The sequence below is a fragment of the Protobothrops mucrosquamatus genome, unplaced genomic scaffold, assembly GCF_001527695.2.
Source record: "Protobothrops mucrosquamatus isolate PMUCROS unplaced genomic scaffold, P.Mucros_1.0 scaffold194, whole genome shotgun sequence".
Lineage (NCBI taxonomy): Eukaryota > Metazoa > Chordata > Lepidosauria > Squamata > Viperidae > Protobothrops > Protobothrops mucrosquamatus.
The window spans coordinates 1,044,001-1,063,805 of record NW_015386550.1 but is presented as its reverse complement, the minus strand read 5'-3'; the positions used below and the strand labels follow the sequence as shown (position 1 = coordinate 1,063,805).

The 19,805-nt window shown below is 38.0% G+C and overlaps 1 protein-coding gene across 1 annotated transcript in view; it reads right to left on the bottom strand.

Annotated features, from left to right (window-relative positions):
- Nucleotides 1-19,805, bottom strand: part of TOX2 (TOX high mobility group box family member 2) — a 213,930-nt gene that overhangs the window by 125,132 nt on the left and 68,993 nt on the right. Inside the window, exon 2 of the mRNA XM_015813786.1 lies at nucleotides 15,182-15,247. Coding sequence (XP_015669272.1) covers nucleotides 15,182-15,247 — 66 coding nt within the window. The remainder of the gene's footprint in view (nucleotides 1-15,181; nucleotides 15,248-19,805) is intronic.

Genomic DNA, 19,805 nt, shown 5'->3' with positions numbered 1-19,805 from the left:
CTTTAAGTACAGACTGCTTTTCCCTCAAAGCTGTCAGTCTGTTAAGTATTTTCTATCCATGTGATTTTCTTGTCAAAGTACAGAAGTGGTTTACCATTGTTTTCTCCCACACAGTATGAATTGATGCATTTGCCATACTCACTACAATGGCCATCTGCCTATATCACTGTTGCTAATATGGGTGTCTGCTTGCTTTAGCTCCGGCAGCACGGAAGACCTTCATGTCTTGGGTGAGTGACTCTGATTGGAATGTTCACTCTTGAAATACATTCCCGACATTATTCACTCATCCCTCCCAGGAACAGAGAGAACTCCCACCACCACCATCTCCATCATGGGGCAAAGACCTAGCTCTTTAGAGAAGACTTCAATGCTGAGAAAGGTAAAAGAAAGGGAATAAAAGGATGACCAAGAGCAAGGAGGATGGAATCAGTTACAATGGTAATGAATGCACCATTGGGAGACCTGATGGATGAAGTTAGGGACAGATCATCATAGAAAAAAAATCTATCCATGTGGTCTCTAAGAACTGACAATGACTTGATGACACATAGTCATTTTTCTGAATCTATTTAGGATTGATCTTGGGGCCTCAGATTATAAGCCTATTTTTCCAAAAGAGGAACTATGATCATGTCCTATGTTTCAAGCACAAAATGAATTGCAGCTAATTTCCAGTTTTAATTTGATTTCAAAAGAGTCCTTTCTTTGTTTGGAACATATAAGTTATATATGTGTTCACATTCAATCTATATTGACAACACCAATGCTTTTACTTCTATCAGCTGTTCCACAACTAGGCTAAAATAAATAGAACATCAGCATCAAGTGAAATACATGGTTTGGGATGCAGAAAGAAAAGATTCAAATATTTCCATTTTTAAAGAAGGGTTTAAACTTATAATTGTTAAAAAAGCTTAGGTAAATCATAAAATGTTTTGTTCTTTATTTGTGTTTACACTGTCTTGAAAAACAAAAATGTAGAATTTTCAGTCCAATATAAATTGCTTGACTGCAGCTATTAGAAAATATCTATTTAAATTTATCTCAGATACATATACATATCTAAGTTTTAAAGTTAGTATTTCCTTGATGATCTTGCAGAAAGAAACCCTGTATCCTTTGTTTATAATATTCTATTATAAGAAGGGTATTACAATAGCAATCTGCTTAAATAGGTCTAGTGCAGGAAAATATTAGTTCTCTATGGCAATTTTCCCTGTATGTGGGTACACTACATGTTAAGCTAAACCAAGGGCGATAAACTCAATTTCATTGAGGGCCGCATCAGCATTGTGGTTGCCCTCGGGGGGTGGGGGGGCGGCCTACTGGGTGGGCATGGAGTGGGTGTGGCCTACTGGGTGGGCGTGGCCAGCTCTACATCATTCGCGTCAAGGGTGCCTGTGCGGGCCTGGGCAGGAGTGGGACAGATCTGAGGGTCTCTGGCAGAAAGGGGTGAGACCAGGGCAGAGCCCATCAAGCCGGATATGTGAAGTAGGCGAGGGCCATTTGCTGGCCACCTCCAGGCGATGGTGCATTTCTTCATTCCTCATAAAGGGTGATACCTCCCCAGCATGCACCCAGGGGATGGGGCCGACGCAACAGGGGCTGGTTCCTCGCTGTTTCCAGATGGCCTTGTGGAGCTAAGACTGAATGCATTTCACCATAGATCTTCTTCTTGTGCCATATCTGTTATCGGACGTTGGCGATCATGTTGGTGATCATGTTTTTATCAGCAGCCGCATGAAAAAGTGCTGCTGAGTTTTGCCCAAACCAATCCCTTAGATTTTGAAGCCACAATGGCCACTACAAAATTGTACATTGGCTCCCGGCCAGCCTGGGCCAGGACCAAGGCAGCGGGGCTTTTCCCTCACTGTTTCCAGGATGGCTTCGCGGGCCACATGAAACCACTTCGCGGGCCACATCCGGCCTCCAGGCCTTATGTTTGACATGTCTGAGCTAAACGGACAGATCAAACATGCAGTCTTTGGATCAGATAATTACTCTACTCCCGATGGCGATCTAACCATGGCCTTAAATAAAGCTATCCAGGACTAGGATGTTTGTACTTTGTGTTTCATATTGATTGGTTTTCTGGACCTCTGCTTTGCAACCATGGACAAATTCCTGATCTCAGTTACTTACTATTTTGCCTAACTCTTTATTTATACTTTTGGTGAATGAATTTTTTGAGACTGTTTTGTTTAACTCTTGATCTGTGGCTAAACTACATTCTTACTCACTGCTCTGATTACTGATGATTAGATAATAAGGCTTAGCTAGCTTCATCCACCTACTTCTAATGGATACTCAGCACGTGGCATAATTCTAAGGCTAAGCAGATTTGATCCCAACAGTTTAAATCAGCTGCACAAGAATTCAGTCATTCAGAGAACAAGTCACTGAATATTGGCTCCAGCTTCCAGCATTAAAACTAACCTAATGTATAAGCTTAGTCTTTCCCAATTTAATGTCTTCTTGCTGGCTGGGAATTCTGAGAGTTATGCTCCAACATGTCTGGTATAAATATTCATTAAATTAATATCCATTCATAGCTAAATCTTGCTTACTAGGCTTTTAAATTAGTATTATTATGTTAGAATTCTTTCCTTTCTCTTTGTGTCTTGCTTAAGGAGAGATTATTGCCATTATAATGCATCAAATCATTTCTCCCACTGTAGCATTGTACCACACTGATAAATTCTAACAAATACAGTATGAAGGAACACTGATAATAAATCTACACTGATCCTAACATCACCACTCCAAAAAGAGATAGACAGACAGACAGTACATACGAGAGAAAATTGATTAGGGTGAAGAATGAAAACCTGCCTCTTTTATTAGACACAATAGATTCTTCACTCATCTCTGGGGTCAAATGGACATCTCTGTTTGATCACATGTCAAGTTCCATTAATACCTAGGCCCCTGCTGGGGATTGCATTACATTTTGCATTTGACTCATTCCAAGGGTCAAAACCCCTTCTGATTTGATTGAAGAAGAGAAATTATTCTCATGCAACACGCTGTGACTTAAAGAGTTTTCAACTTTGTTATTATACTATATGCTGGCTACTTTTGACAATGAAACTAAAATGTACAAGCCACCTACTTTAAAACAATTCTAGTGGGAATGAAACTTTTGCTGTCTTTCAACCTTGCTTTAAATAAATCAATTTAAGTGTAAACTGCACTTCTTTTCAAGGAATCTTTTCAATATTCTACTTTCTTTCTCTTGTGTGTGTAGGTGTAAAGATAGATAGATAGATAGATAGATAGGTAGATAGATAGATAGATAGATAGATAGACAGACAGACAGACAGACAGACAGACAGACAGACAGACAGACAGAAGTTATTTTCCAAGTAATGTTTTCTATCATCAATTATTCTAATTCAGATTTGATTTAGCAGTAGAGATCTTCTTAGAATCCTCTGCTGTTTACTAAAACATTCTTTGCTATGTTCAGTGTTACAGAATGAAGATTTACTCAAAAATAGAACTATTTTAAGCAGAATTTGCAAAGTGCATAAATCATAAAGAAATAGACAACCATGTGACCCATTGGGTCATCCTTTGAAAGAAAGGTGGTAAAATCTGATGTAAACAGAATATTTTAGGCTGACCATTTTTTTTTTACAATGATGGATGGTTCTAAAATCATCTAAGAAGAGTACCATAAATAGAAAAATAATTGTAGCGGTAAACAAACTTCAATAATAATTCAATAATTATTTACCAAAGCAGGAAGACCATGGGCAGGCAAAAAAGCACTGGAAGCAACTTCCTGCCAGCTTCCTTAATGACTTTGCTTGTGGAAAGCTGGCAGAAAGTACTGGAAATCATGATCATGTGACTGCAGGGATGATGCAACAGCCACAATGTTTATAAATAAAACTGAACATCATGGAAATGTCAATTCTACAGGAGTAAAGGGTCCCAATTCTTTTTACACATTCCTTAAGTTAGTGGATTTTAGGTACCTTGATTCAAAAATTGTTGCAATATATTGCATCATTTAGGCCAGGGGTAGTCAACCTTGGCTCTTTTATGACTCGCGGACTTCAACTCCCAGAATTCCTGAGCCAGCTAAGCTGGCTCAGGAATTCTGGGAATTGAAGTCCGCGAGTCATAAAAGAGCCAAAGTTGACTACCCCTGATTTAGGCTAACATGAAGATACAAGCAGACAAACAGACAAACACAATGAGAGTTTTAATAGTATAGTAGACACATTGGCTCATCTTTTAAAAAAATATTTCCTTACATAAACAGAGAAACAGAATGACCACAGGTGGGCAAAAAGGCAGTTGGAATGAGAGCAACTTTCAACTTCCTGCCAGCTTCCCCCATTGATGTTGCTCGTGGAAAGCTGGCCGAGAGCATCAGAAATCATTCCTCCTCCATCTCCTCTTGAGCTGACCCCTGGAACTCTCTGCCACTTTGCTGAATGGAGGGGAGCAAGTGAGCTGTGGTCTGCAAGGAAAACTGCACCCCTGATTCCCATCTTGGTGTGTCCCCAAGAATCCCAGATAATAGGAATTAACACCAGGCAAACAATCAAGCAGAAAACAACACTCTAATCAAGGAACTAGCAAGGAGAAAACCACACCTACATTAAGACTGCCAGGGCAAGCTACCACGTACAAACAGGGAACACTCTGTTGCAGTGATGGTGTAACCTAGTGGGGTAATGAAGTGTCTGCAAGCAAGCAACCAAGCTCCGCGGTTTTTATTAGAGGGGGGAAAAACAATAAAACAAGGAAGGTAAGTTTTTAGAATAATTAATTCATGTGTTAGATCAATAGAATGGGTGCTATATACTTTAAGATTTTGCTGCACTACTACTTTCTGCAATGCAGTCGATATATGAATTGGCTGTAAAATCTACAAAACGTTCATCAGCTTGTCCTATACCCCATCTGAAGCTACTCTGTAGTATCTATGGAGAGAGCAGAATACACAGCTAACTTAATATTCCAGTGTGTGTGTGTGTGTGTGTGTGTGTCTAAAACATTTCTTCTCATATGCAGATCAGGATCTAACCCATTCAAGCATACAAGATCAAAATAGTTTTCTATTTTAATACTGAATTTACATTTCAAGTATTTCTGAATTAACAGCAGGAATACACTATTATTATTCTTGCCATGCCCCAATCTACCTCTTCTCAATTTTTTATTTTGATTAATATAGCCTGAATAAGAAACTTATAAAGTTGGCTAGCTCTGTTGGTTTGCTTTTTGTGTTTTGATTTTTTGTCCCCTAGTCAAATGAGCTGGTATAATTCCAAACATTTCATTTATTTTAAATTTTTATTTTCCCATTTGAAATTGTGTTATTTCTTCAAATACTCTTGCCTTTAAATCAATAACAAAAAAGTATTTTTCATTGAACAATCTGCAGTATTTTATCATTTCTAGCCTGATGAAATTTCTTATACTTTCAATGTGTAAAAACCACGAAGTTCTAATAGGCAGGATGTTATTTTATTAATTTCATTTAATAAATAATTATTACCTTTCCCCCATATTCCTAAAAGAATTTTTCTTTCCAAGTTCATCCAACAGAAAGAAATTTAACAGAAGCAAATTCATTGAAGAAATAAAAATTATATATTTGGGTATAGGACAGTGTAACTTGACCAGATAATGATATTTGTGAAAAAGATCTTGGAACAGTAGTTGATTGCAAACAAAATACTTTTAAGAAAGGTTCAGAGACACTGAAAACAAGTTCAAAGAAGGGAAAAAGGTTAATCAAGGGATTAGAAGAAGCTGAATATGTTTAGCCTTGAGAACAGACAATTGGGGAAGCACATGACAACACTCTTCAAATACTTCAAAATATCACATAAAACGTTAAGACTTGCTTTTTTTTATTCCAGATTGCAGGACCCATATCATCAAACTAAATAATGGGGTAATAGATTCCAATCAAACAGAGGAAAAAGTCCTGTCAGTAAGAATTGGAGAGCACATGAAATAGAAAATGTGTTTTATTTCAAAACCCAAATACACAAATTTCTGTTCTGTTCAATTTTTCTGGGCAGGTTACTCTTTAGTCCAACTGGCACCCAGACAACTTTGGTTGTTTTGGGTTTCATTTGAACAAAACCTGAAGGGCCTTACGGTGCAAATGAAGCAAGGCTGTAACATCTCATTTCTTTCTTACCTGTGCATCAACCTGCCTAACTTTTCTTTGCCCTATTTCCTCTTAGGTTATCAATGCTTTGCCACCACTAATGACCTTGCCTTTTTCATGCACCCTTCATTCTGAAACACCTCTGCCCAGAACATGTATGTTTTAGGTCCGCACCCAGATAAAATACATGCATTTTAATTTGGACACAAATTGGCTTTTCTGTTCATGGAACATTTTGTGCACCTAAGAGCAGACTGACAATGACCAAGGAAGGTGATGGGTTCTCCTTCAGTGGTAATTTTAAAGTAGAAGGTAGACAGTTATTTAAGATGAATTTTTGAATCAATAGCTAAATTGGCTGCTACCAGATACATTATTGCATGTTTATATTTCATGACTTTGATTCAAATTTCACATGACACAAATGTATGGAAGATCTGTCTGATCTCTGACCAGCAGAAGTTTACATATATTTGTTTACGCCTAGGAGAAATGTCATTGTCGTTGGTTATAATGCCTTTTTATTCTGGGTATCACCAATATGTTCTTTCTAACTATGTATAAAATCTTAGATCTTGTAACATCAGGTCATGTAAGAATTTCTACTGCTCCAACCAAAAGAGTTGGTTAATCACTTGAGCATAACAGCTATGTTCTGAAAAAAAGAATATGCTTATGTTAAGTTTTCTAGGCATGATTAACAACATACTTTCTAGTTTAAACCCCAAACCAATTCACTATTTAAATCAGGGGTGTCAAACTCGCAATGTCAAGTGACTTTTTTTCCATTGCCGGCAATGGGGTGGGCGCGATTTCAGCATGATGCATCTGGCCCGCAGGTCGGCAGTTTGACACTCCTGATTTAAACCAATTTTTTATTTAAACCTTTAAAGCAACTAAACCTTAATGGAACAAGATTGAGATCTCAAAGCCATAGGAAAGAGCTTTGCTTCATGCACAGGTCCTCAAAAGCTCAACATATGGCTGTTTTTTGGCTAAAGTAGAATAGGCTTTGGCCTAGAGCAGGGGTGTCAAACTCAATTTTATTGAGGGCCGCATCAGCATTGCGGTTGCCCTCGGGGGGCCGGGTGGGTGTGGCCAAGGTGGGTGTGGCCTACTGGTGTGTGTGGATGGAGTGGGTATGGCCTACTGGGTGGGCATGGCCAGCTCTACATCGTTCGCATCAAGGGTGCCTGTTGGGGCCTTGGGACAGGAGTGGGATCGGGGCAAGCACCAAGGCATGGTCCATTTCTTCATTCCTCACAAAGGGTGACACCTCCCCAGCATGCACCCAGGGGGCGGAGCCGATGTGGCAGGGGCTGGTTCTTCGCTGTTTCTAGACGGCCTTGTGGAGCTAAGACTGAATGCGTTTCAGCATTGATGGCCACCACAAAATTGTACATTGACTCCCGGCCGGCCTGGGCCAGGGCCAAGGCAGCGGGGACCATTCCCTCACTGTTTCCAGGATGGCTTCGCGGGCCACATGAAACCACTTCGCGGGCTGCATTCGGCCCCCAAGCCTTGGGTTTGATACGTCTGGCCTAGAGGGTAGGGGGACACCAATGCTGCGCCCCCTTCTGAATCATTCTAAAAATACAAATTTTCATGTTGGCAGAACATGGCACTATCAATCAAGCTAAAGGTACTATATTATCCTGAGCTGGCATTCTAATTACATCCTAATTTACAAGTTTCACAAACAGCAGAAAGAGACATTTCTGCTTGCTTTAATTGCAGATTAATGTGTGTTCTAAATCTGAAACTATGTTCAGCAGTTAATAGCCAGCAGAAACAAGCCAACAGACAAGTCTATTCTTTGAAACTGGTGCATTTCAAGAAGTGTAATTAAGATTAATATCAGGTGGCCCAGATATTCTAGGCAAACTCTAGGTACCTAAAATTGTCCCAAACTTTATAATTCTGTGAGCAATGACACCAGAACAGGAGATGTTTATTGTCTGTGTTTGAGTACTTTCTTTCTACTTTCCTTAAAATATGAAATGTTTTAAAAACTGAAAGAGTTGATATTATTAGATACATTAATGTAAAATTTATATACATTATGCTATTTGTATAGCCTGAGTTCTTCCACATTAAAAAAACATCATATTCTAATAGCCAAACATTACAAACAGAATAAAACATTTTGTCTATACCCCTAGGCATTTAGAGACTGATAATAAGAAATTAATGGGGAAAAAATCAAATATCTTTATTGTGCATAATAATCATATTACATTACCATAACTATGTTAACTTCATCAAACTTTTATTCATATTATCCATATCTTATTTCATTTTTTCCTCTGCCAGTTATTTTTTTGTTTGCAATTTCTGCTTATATTATCTTAAAATATTTTTTCACTCACAAATTATATTACAGTATCATTTTATTAATCTTATTTTTGACAAAGCATTTTTGCGTTTCCTATTCTTTGTATTTATTACAGCAACAATAAGATGTGTCTGTATAGCAAGAAAGAGAGAATCCAATTATAAAAGGTAACAAATTGCTAACTTTTAAGTTTGTGAACTATAAGAATAACGTAGCTAATGGTAGTTGTGCCCTCCCCACCTGCCATTTTTTGGAAAATCTCCACACTTTTTAACAGAGCATACTTCATGAGATATGACTTTTCAATGTTCAAGCTATTATATGGTGAACTTAAATCATTTACCAAATTTCCTAACATATACCATAACAATAAATCAGTGTGGAAAAGTTATTTCTAAATGAATTAGCAGATAATTAATTTGGATCCCCAGGAAATCCTGTGAAAACCTACTATAGACAAAATGGACTGATTGTCAATCATTAAGAAAGCAGAACATGCCAATGAGTAATGTGGATGCAAACTGCCATACAGCACTTCAGATTCAATTTCAATAAGCTGCTTTGGAGTATCAGAGAAGCACCTGTCTACAAATGCTAAAACAGCTGTCTATTCCCCAAATAGTATGGTTGCCCTCTGGAACTTCTGTATAATTCCAGAGTCTCAGCTGCTTTAACGAATGGCAGACAGGTTCTATCTTTGCAGTATCAACAAAACCAGAGCACCTTGCCTAGTTTAAGCAGATTCACTATTTATTAACATAAACAGTTTAGACTAGGCATGTCAAACTCGCGATGTCATGTGACGTCGCGCAACGTATCGGGACTTTTCCCCCATTGCCGGCAATAGGTGAGCACGGTTTCTGCGTGACGCATCCAGCCCGTGGGCCGGCAGTTTGACATGCCTGGTTTAGACCAAATATGAAGTGAGAAGGCTGCTTTTTTTTAATATGGTACATTCATGTCTAACCTTAAATCATGACAGGCATATAGTATGAATGTAACCATAGATAGTGAAGCTGTTAAGACTTCAGGTCCTTAAAAAGAAGGGATAAACATCCAAACACAACTCCATAAAACTCTTTATAGTCTAGATCAGCATCCTTGTCCTCTTTTTCATGAATTCAAAATTTTTAATTTCAACTAACTATACTTATTTTGCTTCGGTCTTGATTTAATTTTAAAGTGGCTCAGGGATTTTCATATATCTTTGAAAATACATGTCAATCAAACCAAAATTTAGCCTGTTACATGATAAATGGCTTAAAACGAATGCAAAAAAAGTTGGTCAAGCGAGGGAAGAAAATTTATTTTGTCGTCCCCAACACATAAGGTAGGCATGTTCAAACCATTTTTTTTAACAGCTTCAGAAAGCCAAATTGACATAGCAGGACATACATTACTAGTAGGTCCTCCTTTAATTTACCTTACATTAAGACATACATTACTAAATAAAGAATGAATTATCAGACAGATTGTCACAGCATGAATCTCAGAGACAGAATGGCTAACCAAATTATGATATACTGCTGTGCTGATGATATTAGCATCTTAATCAAGAGTTAAAGGAGACAGAAAATAGTTTGACTGTGTTTTTTGACTGTAAAGCAAAAAGCAATCAGTCAGGAATAGACTACATTATTATATTAGAATTATTCCTAATTGCAGTAGTTTTAGAAGCAACAAATTATATCAGCTGTTAAGGATTTTTATATGCTGCACACGCTTATAACTATCCTTTTCCTTTCATCTTTGACCAAGTGAATTTATTTTCAGTATAGCAAATCATCTTGTAGAATATTTAATTCTACAAACTGCAATTTATTAACATTAAAATATGCCTTCTTCGCTTCCTTGAACAGAAATTATCATTCCAGAAAGCATCTATCTAACCACTGCCTTAATATTTTACCCCCCCCCACCCGCTTTTGCATAGAGGGCTTATATGAAGAAGGCTATTTGATTATATCATAAGGCAACCTGCCTGTGTATAACAATGGATGCTGCTAGTATATCACTATAACTGGGTGACAATGAGTTTTTCTACAGTTTGGTCTAGTGGTTAAGGCACCAGGCTAGAATGCAAGAATCCATGAGTGCAAGCCCTGCCTTAGCCATGAAAGTCATCTGGGTGACTTTGGGCCTGTCACTCTCAACCCGACCTACCTCACAGGTTGTTGTGGGGAAAACAGGAGAGGCAGGTGTGTTGGTTTGCTTAAAAGCTTAGAGGACATACAAGAACAAGCTAGAATCTAAGATTACAGTTTCATTAAATACTGGATAAAGCTATTCAGATATCAGTAATACTGAAAACAGCATACAATAAATGAAATACTATCCAAGATAAAATAGTAAAAATGAATTCAACTAGGTGAGATTATTGTAACATTAGCATTGTACAGATAAAACTCATTGCAAAAATGACATTTTAATTTACCTATAGAAAACGTAAGAATGTTCCATTCATCTTTCTAGGAAAAAATGTTCTAAAATATGACTATCCCTTAAAGCCCCCTTTTGTGTATTTAAAAGATATGCCCATGGAGAAGATCATGCTATTCTTCATACAAGATTATTCATTATGACACAGCAGGAAAAACATGAAAATTAGAAATACATTTACTGTAACATGTAACCTTTAATAAATTCTCCTAATAATTGACTTGGCTTAACCACTAAAATGAACATTTCTGATAGTAATTTGGAACTTTTCATTGCAATGTGAAAAAAAGCAATGTTTTCCATGATTAACCAGCCTGAAACTCTAGCAAGAATGGAATCTATGAATGCACAAGGCATCCTAATAACTCTGTAGCAGGTGTAATGCATTAGATGTGAAAGGGGCAAAGGAGTGTGAACTAGATTAAATTTTATTCACTGTTCTCATGCTAAAACAACAGACCCCATTCAATGTGTATTTTTAAGAGAAATTTTATATAAGGTAATAAATGTATAGAGTTTTAAAAAGGAATAATAAGCAGCATCAATTCTCAATTCAAATTTCTTTCAGCCCTACACATACTCTAATCCAAGCCTCAGCAAACGTTCTTTGACTGATCTAAGAAGCAAAATGTACTTAACCTGGGTTGTCCTTGGGTATATTCCTTCATCTGGCAAGTCTGAAAAAGCAATGGAAACCACACACACACACACAAAAAAAAAAAACCTTATACAGGTAATCCTTGATACCAATTGAGACCAATGTTTCTGTCACTAAATGATGCGATCATAAAGTGAGACCATGTTGTTTAGCAATGACAATCCAGCAGTTTCAATTACTGCTGTTAGCTGAATCTCATGGTAATTATGCAAGGCAACTGTCTGCTGGCTTCCTACAAACAAAGCCAGTGGAAATGCCAGCAGGTAAGTGGGAGACGGAATGAGTGAGGGAGTGCATGGGGGGGCAATGAAGGTCAGGGAAGGTGCATAAGGGTGTGAGGGGGTGCCCAAGAGGTATGGTGTGGTCAGGAGTGCAGAGGTGACCAAGGACAGATGGTCTGGGTTCCATGGTGGGGAAAACTTACCCTATCAACTTGCAACTTTCCTTATCGGCTCTTCCACTGATTTTCTGGGGAAACCAGCAGAAAAGGTTGCAGATAGTGATCAAATAATCATGGGGCACTGCAACTGGTCAAACCAGTTGCCAAGCATCCATATCTCAATCACATGATTTTGGGAATACTGGGAAGGCCAGAACTTCAAGGACTAGTCATTTAGTTCTTTTGTAAATTCAAATGGTTGCTGAATGAATGATTGTAGATTGAGGACTACCAGTATATGCAGTCACCAAGAAGCTCAATTCATAAATATCGTTATTTTTTATACTCTACCTTGTTCCTCATACTTTGTGTAATTCTGCACTATCAAGTCATTTTTGACAACTCTTAACCATTTTTTTCTTCATGGCGATCTATTCCTAGTCTATTCTTCCAAGTCTCTCAACAGTGCATTCATTGCCACTATAACTGAGTCCATCCAACCAAGAGGTCATCCTCTTCTTCACTTCATTCTATCTTTTCCAGAATTAAAGCATTTTTTAGAGAACTAGGCCTTTGCATAATGGGTTTAAAGTAGGATAAATATTTACTCATTTCATGTTCTGTGTGGATAGATAAGTAAACTTGGCTCTTGGAATGGGATGTGTGTGTGCACCTTTAAGGCAGTTTTTGACTATTCACACCTGGACAAGTCCCTGTAATTTTCTTGGAAAGATTTTTGGAAGTGGTTTGCCATTACCTTCTTCCTAGGGCTGAGAGGATGTCACTGGTCCATGATTACCCAGCTAGCTTTGTGTCTAAGGTGGGACTACAACTCTTAACCTCCTGTATTCTAGCCTGATGCCTTAACCGCTATATCAAACTGGCTCTTAGAACCTGTTAGAAATTTTACTTTTTACATTAATATGAAAATGGTTCCTTATATTTTTCCATCAAAAAACAGAGCATCTAGCTGGTCTGTTAATAAATATATTTTGAATTTTCATTTAGAAGCTCAGTAGTAAATTTCTGTTCCCAGTCACTTAAGTAAATGCTAAAGATCTTCTGTTATAGTGATGAAAAATAAAACAGAACGTTCACTAGCTGTATTCAGGCCAGAACTCAGATATTAAATAAAAGCATGAATGCATTTAGTTAAATCAGAAATCTAATTATGGGAATAATTAGAATTCTTTTAAAAACTACATCAAAATACATTGATTTTTAAGAATAAATTTTTGTCCGCTCTGCTGCCAGTTGTTTTCTTGATTTTATTTTGGTTACATAGTCCTTACATTTCATTATGTTGTGAAGTTTTATTCTATGAATAGTTAGTTTTCCAATATAAATCATTTTAGAAATGTATGAAGAAAAGTTGGATTCAAAAATATAAATAAAATAATATGTAAATAAGTAAAATCATTGTGGCTGAAAACATAAAGGGTCAACAAATGCTACCCAACTTATTCATGGTAAAGAGAATGCATTTACATTATTTGTCAATGTGTACAGAAGAATAGGTGTTGTGAATTTAAGGAAAGGACAGATTATCCATTTAGAGAATATATGGCAATTTCTGCAAGAAACATTTTAAAAACCCCAACTTTTATATATTTATCTTCTCAAAAGCAAGCAAAATTTCAGAAATTTGCTTATGTGGGTGTGTTTGCCTTGATTAGAACTTTAATAAATTAGAATGTCGGCAGTGCATGCTTTGCATTGTATCCAGCTACTCCGAACTCACTATGAAAGATGAAGAAAATGTATTTGAATACAGGGAAATTCTACAAAAGTATTTGAAAAAAGTGAGGAAAAACCATACAATTAATAGAATTTACTTGGGGTTTATCACCAAGCTATTATTTAAGGAACTAGATTATAAAGCAAGAAACCGAGTTCCAGTTCTGCCTTAGTCATGAGACCAGCTGGGTAACTTTAGGCCAATCACTCTTTCTCAGTCCTGGAAAACAGGCAATGGCAAACCATTTTTGAAAAACCTTGCCAAGAAAACTGCAGGAACTAGTCCAAGCAGCTGCCAGAAGTCAAGACTGACTTGAAGATGCACACACACCATCCTCAAGGGAGGAAACCTATATACACAAACACCTATATACATGATCCATATATACAAAGACCTATATACATAAAACATGCAAGCTGCACATATTACATAGATTTCCCACAGTTGACCTCAACACATCCATGTAATTTTCTTGGCAGCATACAGAAGTGATATGCAGTGATTTGATTTAAACTTTATAACTCTAGCTAGCAGAGTTGAAGACCAACCTATCTTCATGGCTGGTAAGATCTGGCAGAATGGATAGCCTCCAAGTCCCTTCTAATAAAGAATGCCATCTAGCAGAATGTAGAAAGCATGCCTGTTCTCTGTTTGATATCCTCCTCCAGATATTCATATACTTCCCACCCTGGTGATGCTCTGAATGTTTTTGAAAATATGGCTGTTGTAGGGTAAGGATGGATATACGTGAATGGTTTCTTAATGGTTTCTTAAATTTTTTAATCTTTCTTTTAAAGTGTAAGCTGCCGAAAATCATTTGGAGTCCAGGTGATCTTTATTGATCATTTGGAGTCCAGGTGATCTAAGCTATATAGATAAATTCCAAGCTTTCCCTCCAATGCCTTTATTTTTCTTTTGTATTATTTAGTTTGTGATTGCTGAGAAGGTTGTGTAATCAGTAGTAAGTGAAAACTTACTATATAGTAAAACTGTCCAAGAAACATGAAAGTGAAGTCACCAAGGGGAGGAAAGAAGATGCATATACATAAATACAAGACAGACACACCCACATTCCTGCACAAGGTATGTACTGTACATAAAGCACAACATCATATATAAATGTATATTTTAGTCTTCCATCAAATTCCAATGGAACAATCAAAATCTACTACAGAATGGATAAAAGAGATTTGCAAATATCTGTCACTTGCTCATTTATCAGAGGTAGCTATCTGGCCAAGAGGCATACCAAAAGCCACCCAACAGAAGCGCTTCTCCTATGGCTATGAATCTGAATTAACCCTTTTTTTTCTGCCCAGACTACTTATCGTCTCACATTCAACAGGCCAGTTTTTGGAGCTGATAATTTGTGTGTATTGCTACCCCATCTTCATTTTATCACTCCAAATTAGATTCTGTTTTCAATATTGCACAAATTATGAGCGTATCCTAAATCAACACATCCTTGAAAAGACATTTGGTTTTACCTGATTTGCTGAGAGGAATTCCTGGTTATTGTCATTCATTCCCATATACATGTTCTCTCCGTCAAACTGGAATGACAGGGGGAAAAATAATCAAAATGCAAGTAAACTGGAACCATCAAGAAATTGCTAAATTCTGTAAGCAGCCCATCTGATTGATTGCTGAAAATAATTCTAAATCTCATAGAAATTTAGCACAAAATAAATCAAAACCACAGCATTGATCTTACAGAAGTTTTATGTAAACTGGTCTGTAGTTATCCCAAAAAGATGTATCACCACTGTGTGCAATTGAAAATCAGTATTGTGGAAAGTTTATAAGATTGCCTGTACCTTTGCTACTGTAAAAGCAGGGAAATAAATTTTATAACTCTAAAGAAAAATGGGCTGTTTGTAAAAATCATATAGAAAAAGGAGGATGATTAGGAAATTAAGTGTAAGATTAATTGAAAAACCAGGTCTAAGACACAAAGTCTCATATCACACACATAGCTACTTGCATGAAGGAAAACATCTGTTAGTATACAATAGGATGTTCTCCCTACTACCATAGTTATTGTTAAGGTAAAGTCCTATCAGGCAGTAGGAAAGAACTTTTATAAATAATAGATGGATCTAAATCACCTTCAGTTCAGAAAACAATAGAATTGAAACTAAATAGTTTGGACCAGCTTATCAGATTATCTATTTTCATATTTCTATCTCATTTTACTGGGGCCCAAAATATCTTCATTGGAAAATTTTCTTAAAGTGATCTTGGAGTAAGGTACCGTGTTTCCCCGAAAGTAAGACCCGGTCTTACTTTCTTTTGGGCTCTGAAGTAATCACTAGGATTTACTTTCGGGGACGGCTTATTTTTGCTGGTACCAGTAGGCTACAAGCAAGCGGGAGTGGGGCAGAGCCCATGCATGGGGTGAAGCAACATAGCAGTGAGAGCGTGGTGGCAGACCAGGTATGGTACCGGGGCGGGTGGGTGGGGCATGTGCCCTTCCCATGCCAGGCCAGCCCCTGCAGCCCTGGGGAAGCCATGCTGGGCGGTGGCAGGAAGGGTGCTGAGCTGGGGGCGGCCAGGCCGAACAAAGCAGCAGGTGGAGCGCTGGAGGCTCAGGGAGGGAGGGTGGTGAAGCAGGCGGGTGTCCTGCCATCAGCACCCATGCCTTTCCTTACCTGACTCCCAGCCCTGTGCCATTTCTCCTTCACGATCAGCCATCGCGTGCAGGGAAACAAAAGTTTGTGAAGGAAAAAAAGATCAATCAATCAATTCCAACTTCTCATGGAAAAAAAGATCTCACAAAGTTGGAATTGACCTTCCCCCCCCCCCAAACTTTTTTTGTTTCCATGCACACGGTGGCGGCGGATTGTGAAGGAGAAATGGCATGGGGCTGGGAGTCAGGTAAGGAAAGGGATGGGTGCTAATGGCAGGATGCCAGTCTGCTTCACCACCCTCTCTCCCCGAGCCTCCAGCACTCCACCTGCCGCTTTGTTCGGCCTGGCCGCCCCCACTTCAACGCCCTTCCTGCCGCCGCCAAGCACGAACACTCCAGGGCTGCACTTGGAGCTCCAGAAACTGCAGGGATTCGTGGGTACCCTTCTTGCACTGCTGTTTTTGGCATCACATCTGTGGGCGCGTTTGCCTCACTGTTTTCGGCAGCACTTTGGGGGGGTGGTCTATCCCCATTTGAAGCATGGCTGCCGTCCAATCGCCAAGCCACCTCTCAGGAGGGCAGCGTCAGCTGCAAATGCAGCGGTATGGAAGACAGAAAGCAATCCCGCCCACCAGATCAGCCTGGTGGGGGTGGGGTAGGAAACTAAGTGGTGCAAAAAGCAGCGCTTGGAGCCTCAAGGAGCTGCAGAGATCTGGGCATGCCCTTTGCAGTTGTCCTGCAACGTGCAGCCTCTCCCTATAAGCAATCCGGCTCACCCAGGGTCAGTTTGGCCGTCGCAGGAGGCTCATCCCGCATGTGCGACAGAGCTAGAAGACGGGGACGGGTCACACCTCCCGCAACGGCCAACCTGACTCCAGGTGAGCAGGATGCGAGGAGCCTGGCCTAAGGTTTCCTGAAGCTGACGGGAACTGTGGCCCGCCACCACTGAACAATTTAGCCGAGCCACAAAATTGAACCCACAGCAGCAGCACCAGCAGCAGGTAAGGCAGGAGGAGGCACGAGATCCGTCCTGCCAAATGGATGGAGTGGGCGAGGTTAAGTAGGGCTTATTTTTTGGTGTAGGGCTTATATTAGCCTGAACCCTAAAAAATAAGCTAGGTCTTATTTTATGGCTACGTCATATTTTCGGGAAAACACGATACATGCTGAATGATGAAAGGATGTTGTTTTTGTTTTTAGAAGTGAGGTCCTGTTTTCAGAATTCCTTGCCAGAGATACTCATCTAAAATCTACTTGCTCCAGGTCTTCAATCTTCAAGGTCTTTAAATACAACTTTACTGCGGCTTTAATTTTCTTTACTGTGACTTTATTATATTCAGTATCTTTACTGCAAATTACCATTGTTTTATTCTTTGTACTTCCTTTTTCTAACATATTTGCTTAGTTACTACAGAAATCTTGAGTATTGGCAACAGAGAAGAAAGGTAGGTAAACAATAAATTTATTGTCTTCTTCTGTCCTTTCTTATGGGCAGTGAGCTTCGTCATAACAAATGAAGGTTTAATTGCAAAATCTAGCCTCGAGAATTCTTTCAAAGAACTAAAAGTGCATTTATTTTCATTAGTGTTTCTCCAGAACCAGCAGTGTTTTTTTTAATCTTATATTTATTTAGAGAAAGAATGAAACTTTAATATAAATTCACTTACTATGAAGAAAAGGGTATTCTAGTTGGTTTTGCTATTTGCTGTTTCTTATATTATTTTTAATATTGTCTGGTGTTTTGTGAGCCACCTAGAGTCATTTCTTTATTATTAAATAATAACCACAATTATAAATAAAATATTAAACAACATAACAATAATTAAATGATTGATTGAGTTTTGAGCTATGTTTTATATTATAACTATATAATAATTTTCTTATCATAATAAACTTTTATTTGCCAACACAGCACGTTTTCTGTAAGTTTCTATGCCCTATGTATTTTGACTCCTCATTCATAAAACTTTGACTATAGATAAGAATATGAACATTTCACTTGCCTAGTATATTTTGCTATTGTAACAAATATTCTGATTATTTTATGTACTTCACATTAAATAATTAAATGCCAATGGTTGGCAAGCATCTACTTTTAATACAAGTATCAATTGTTGAATATTACACAGAATTCAGTACCAAATCAAGAAAGGAGAGTTGAGATAAATTAAATTGTTCTAATGAAAAAGATGCAACAAACTTCTAATAAAAGTTTGAAGAATCATTTAGTCATTAAAATAATTTACACCAGTGCAATCCAGTGGAAATAATGTAGCTAAAATCCTTAGAAGAATGACTGTCTATAGAAAGTAGTTTTCAACTTTTTCAGATCACAGAACATTTTAACTAAAAAAGAAAAATCCCAGAAACCCTGATCAAGAAGCAAAGCTCCAGTGATAGAAAATTGGCTGCAATTCCCCCCCCCCCGTAGTTTTTTGCAGAACTATAGGCCACTGCAGAACTGGTCTACGGAATCATTTTTATGGAATGAGTGTATAAATTGGCATTTGGATTCTTAATAGTTTTTTACAACCAGAATTTCCTTTTATTTTCCTTAAATATTCTTGGGGGTTGTATACATGCCAAAATACTTTCTTCCCAAAATTATTGTTTTGCTACTTTAGAGTAGACCCATTTGGGCTTGATAGATATAACTGTCCAATTATATTGGAGTTACTATTATAATTTATATACATGCATAGACATATACCCATATACCTCCCATACAGATATTTTTTTTCCTGTGAAATGTTTGAGGATAATAAGGGGAAGGGAAAATTACAACTGTCATTCCATCAGCAGGGGCTACTTCAGTGGTGGGATTCAAATATGTGAACAACCAGTTCTCTGTGTGGATGCTGCTTCCAGAAGTCTATTCTGGGCCTGGGCAACAAAAAAATAGCTACCAGTTCTGCCGAAGTGGTGCAAACTGGCTGAATCCCACCACTGGGCTATTTCCATTAGCACATTATTACCTTATTCTTACATTAGCCTTGCATTACTTTTCATCTTTTCGGATTCTCATCTAACGTATTTTCTACAATAGTTCCCACCAAACAATTTAGGTTGCAATGAAAGAATTATCTTAGATTTACCAAGAAAGTGGTATGAAGACAAATGAATTCATCTTTCTTTGGAAAGTGAGGAGAGTTATCTTAAACTGTCTCTTTTTTTTTTTTGAGCTCATATGCTATTTTCTAACTATATGGACATGGAGCGGTAAACACTACAGATTCAAAGCCACCACAGTTGGTTCTAGCAACTGCTGAGTGACATCTAGAAATCAAACTAAAGGACTGCATCAATAGTCAACATGTTTTACTTCATATGAAAGCCATACTTTTGAGCAAAGAAAGTATTGGTGCACAGTTTTCAAATCACACCTATTCATGTATCTGTTATTTTCCATCTTTGGGAGGCAGTCTAATATCATCACTATTACTTTAGATTTTAGCAGATGTGTGTATGCCTTTCTTAACTGT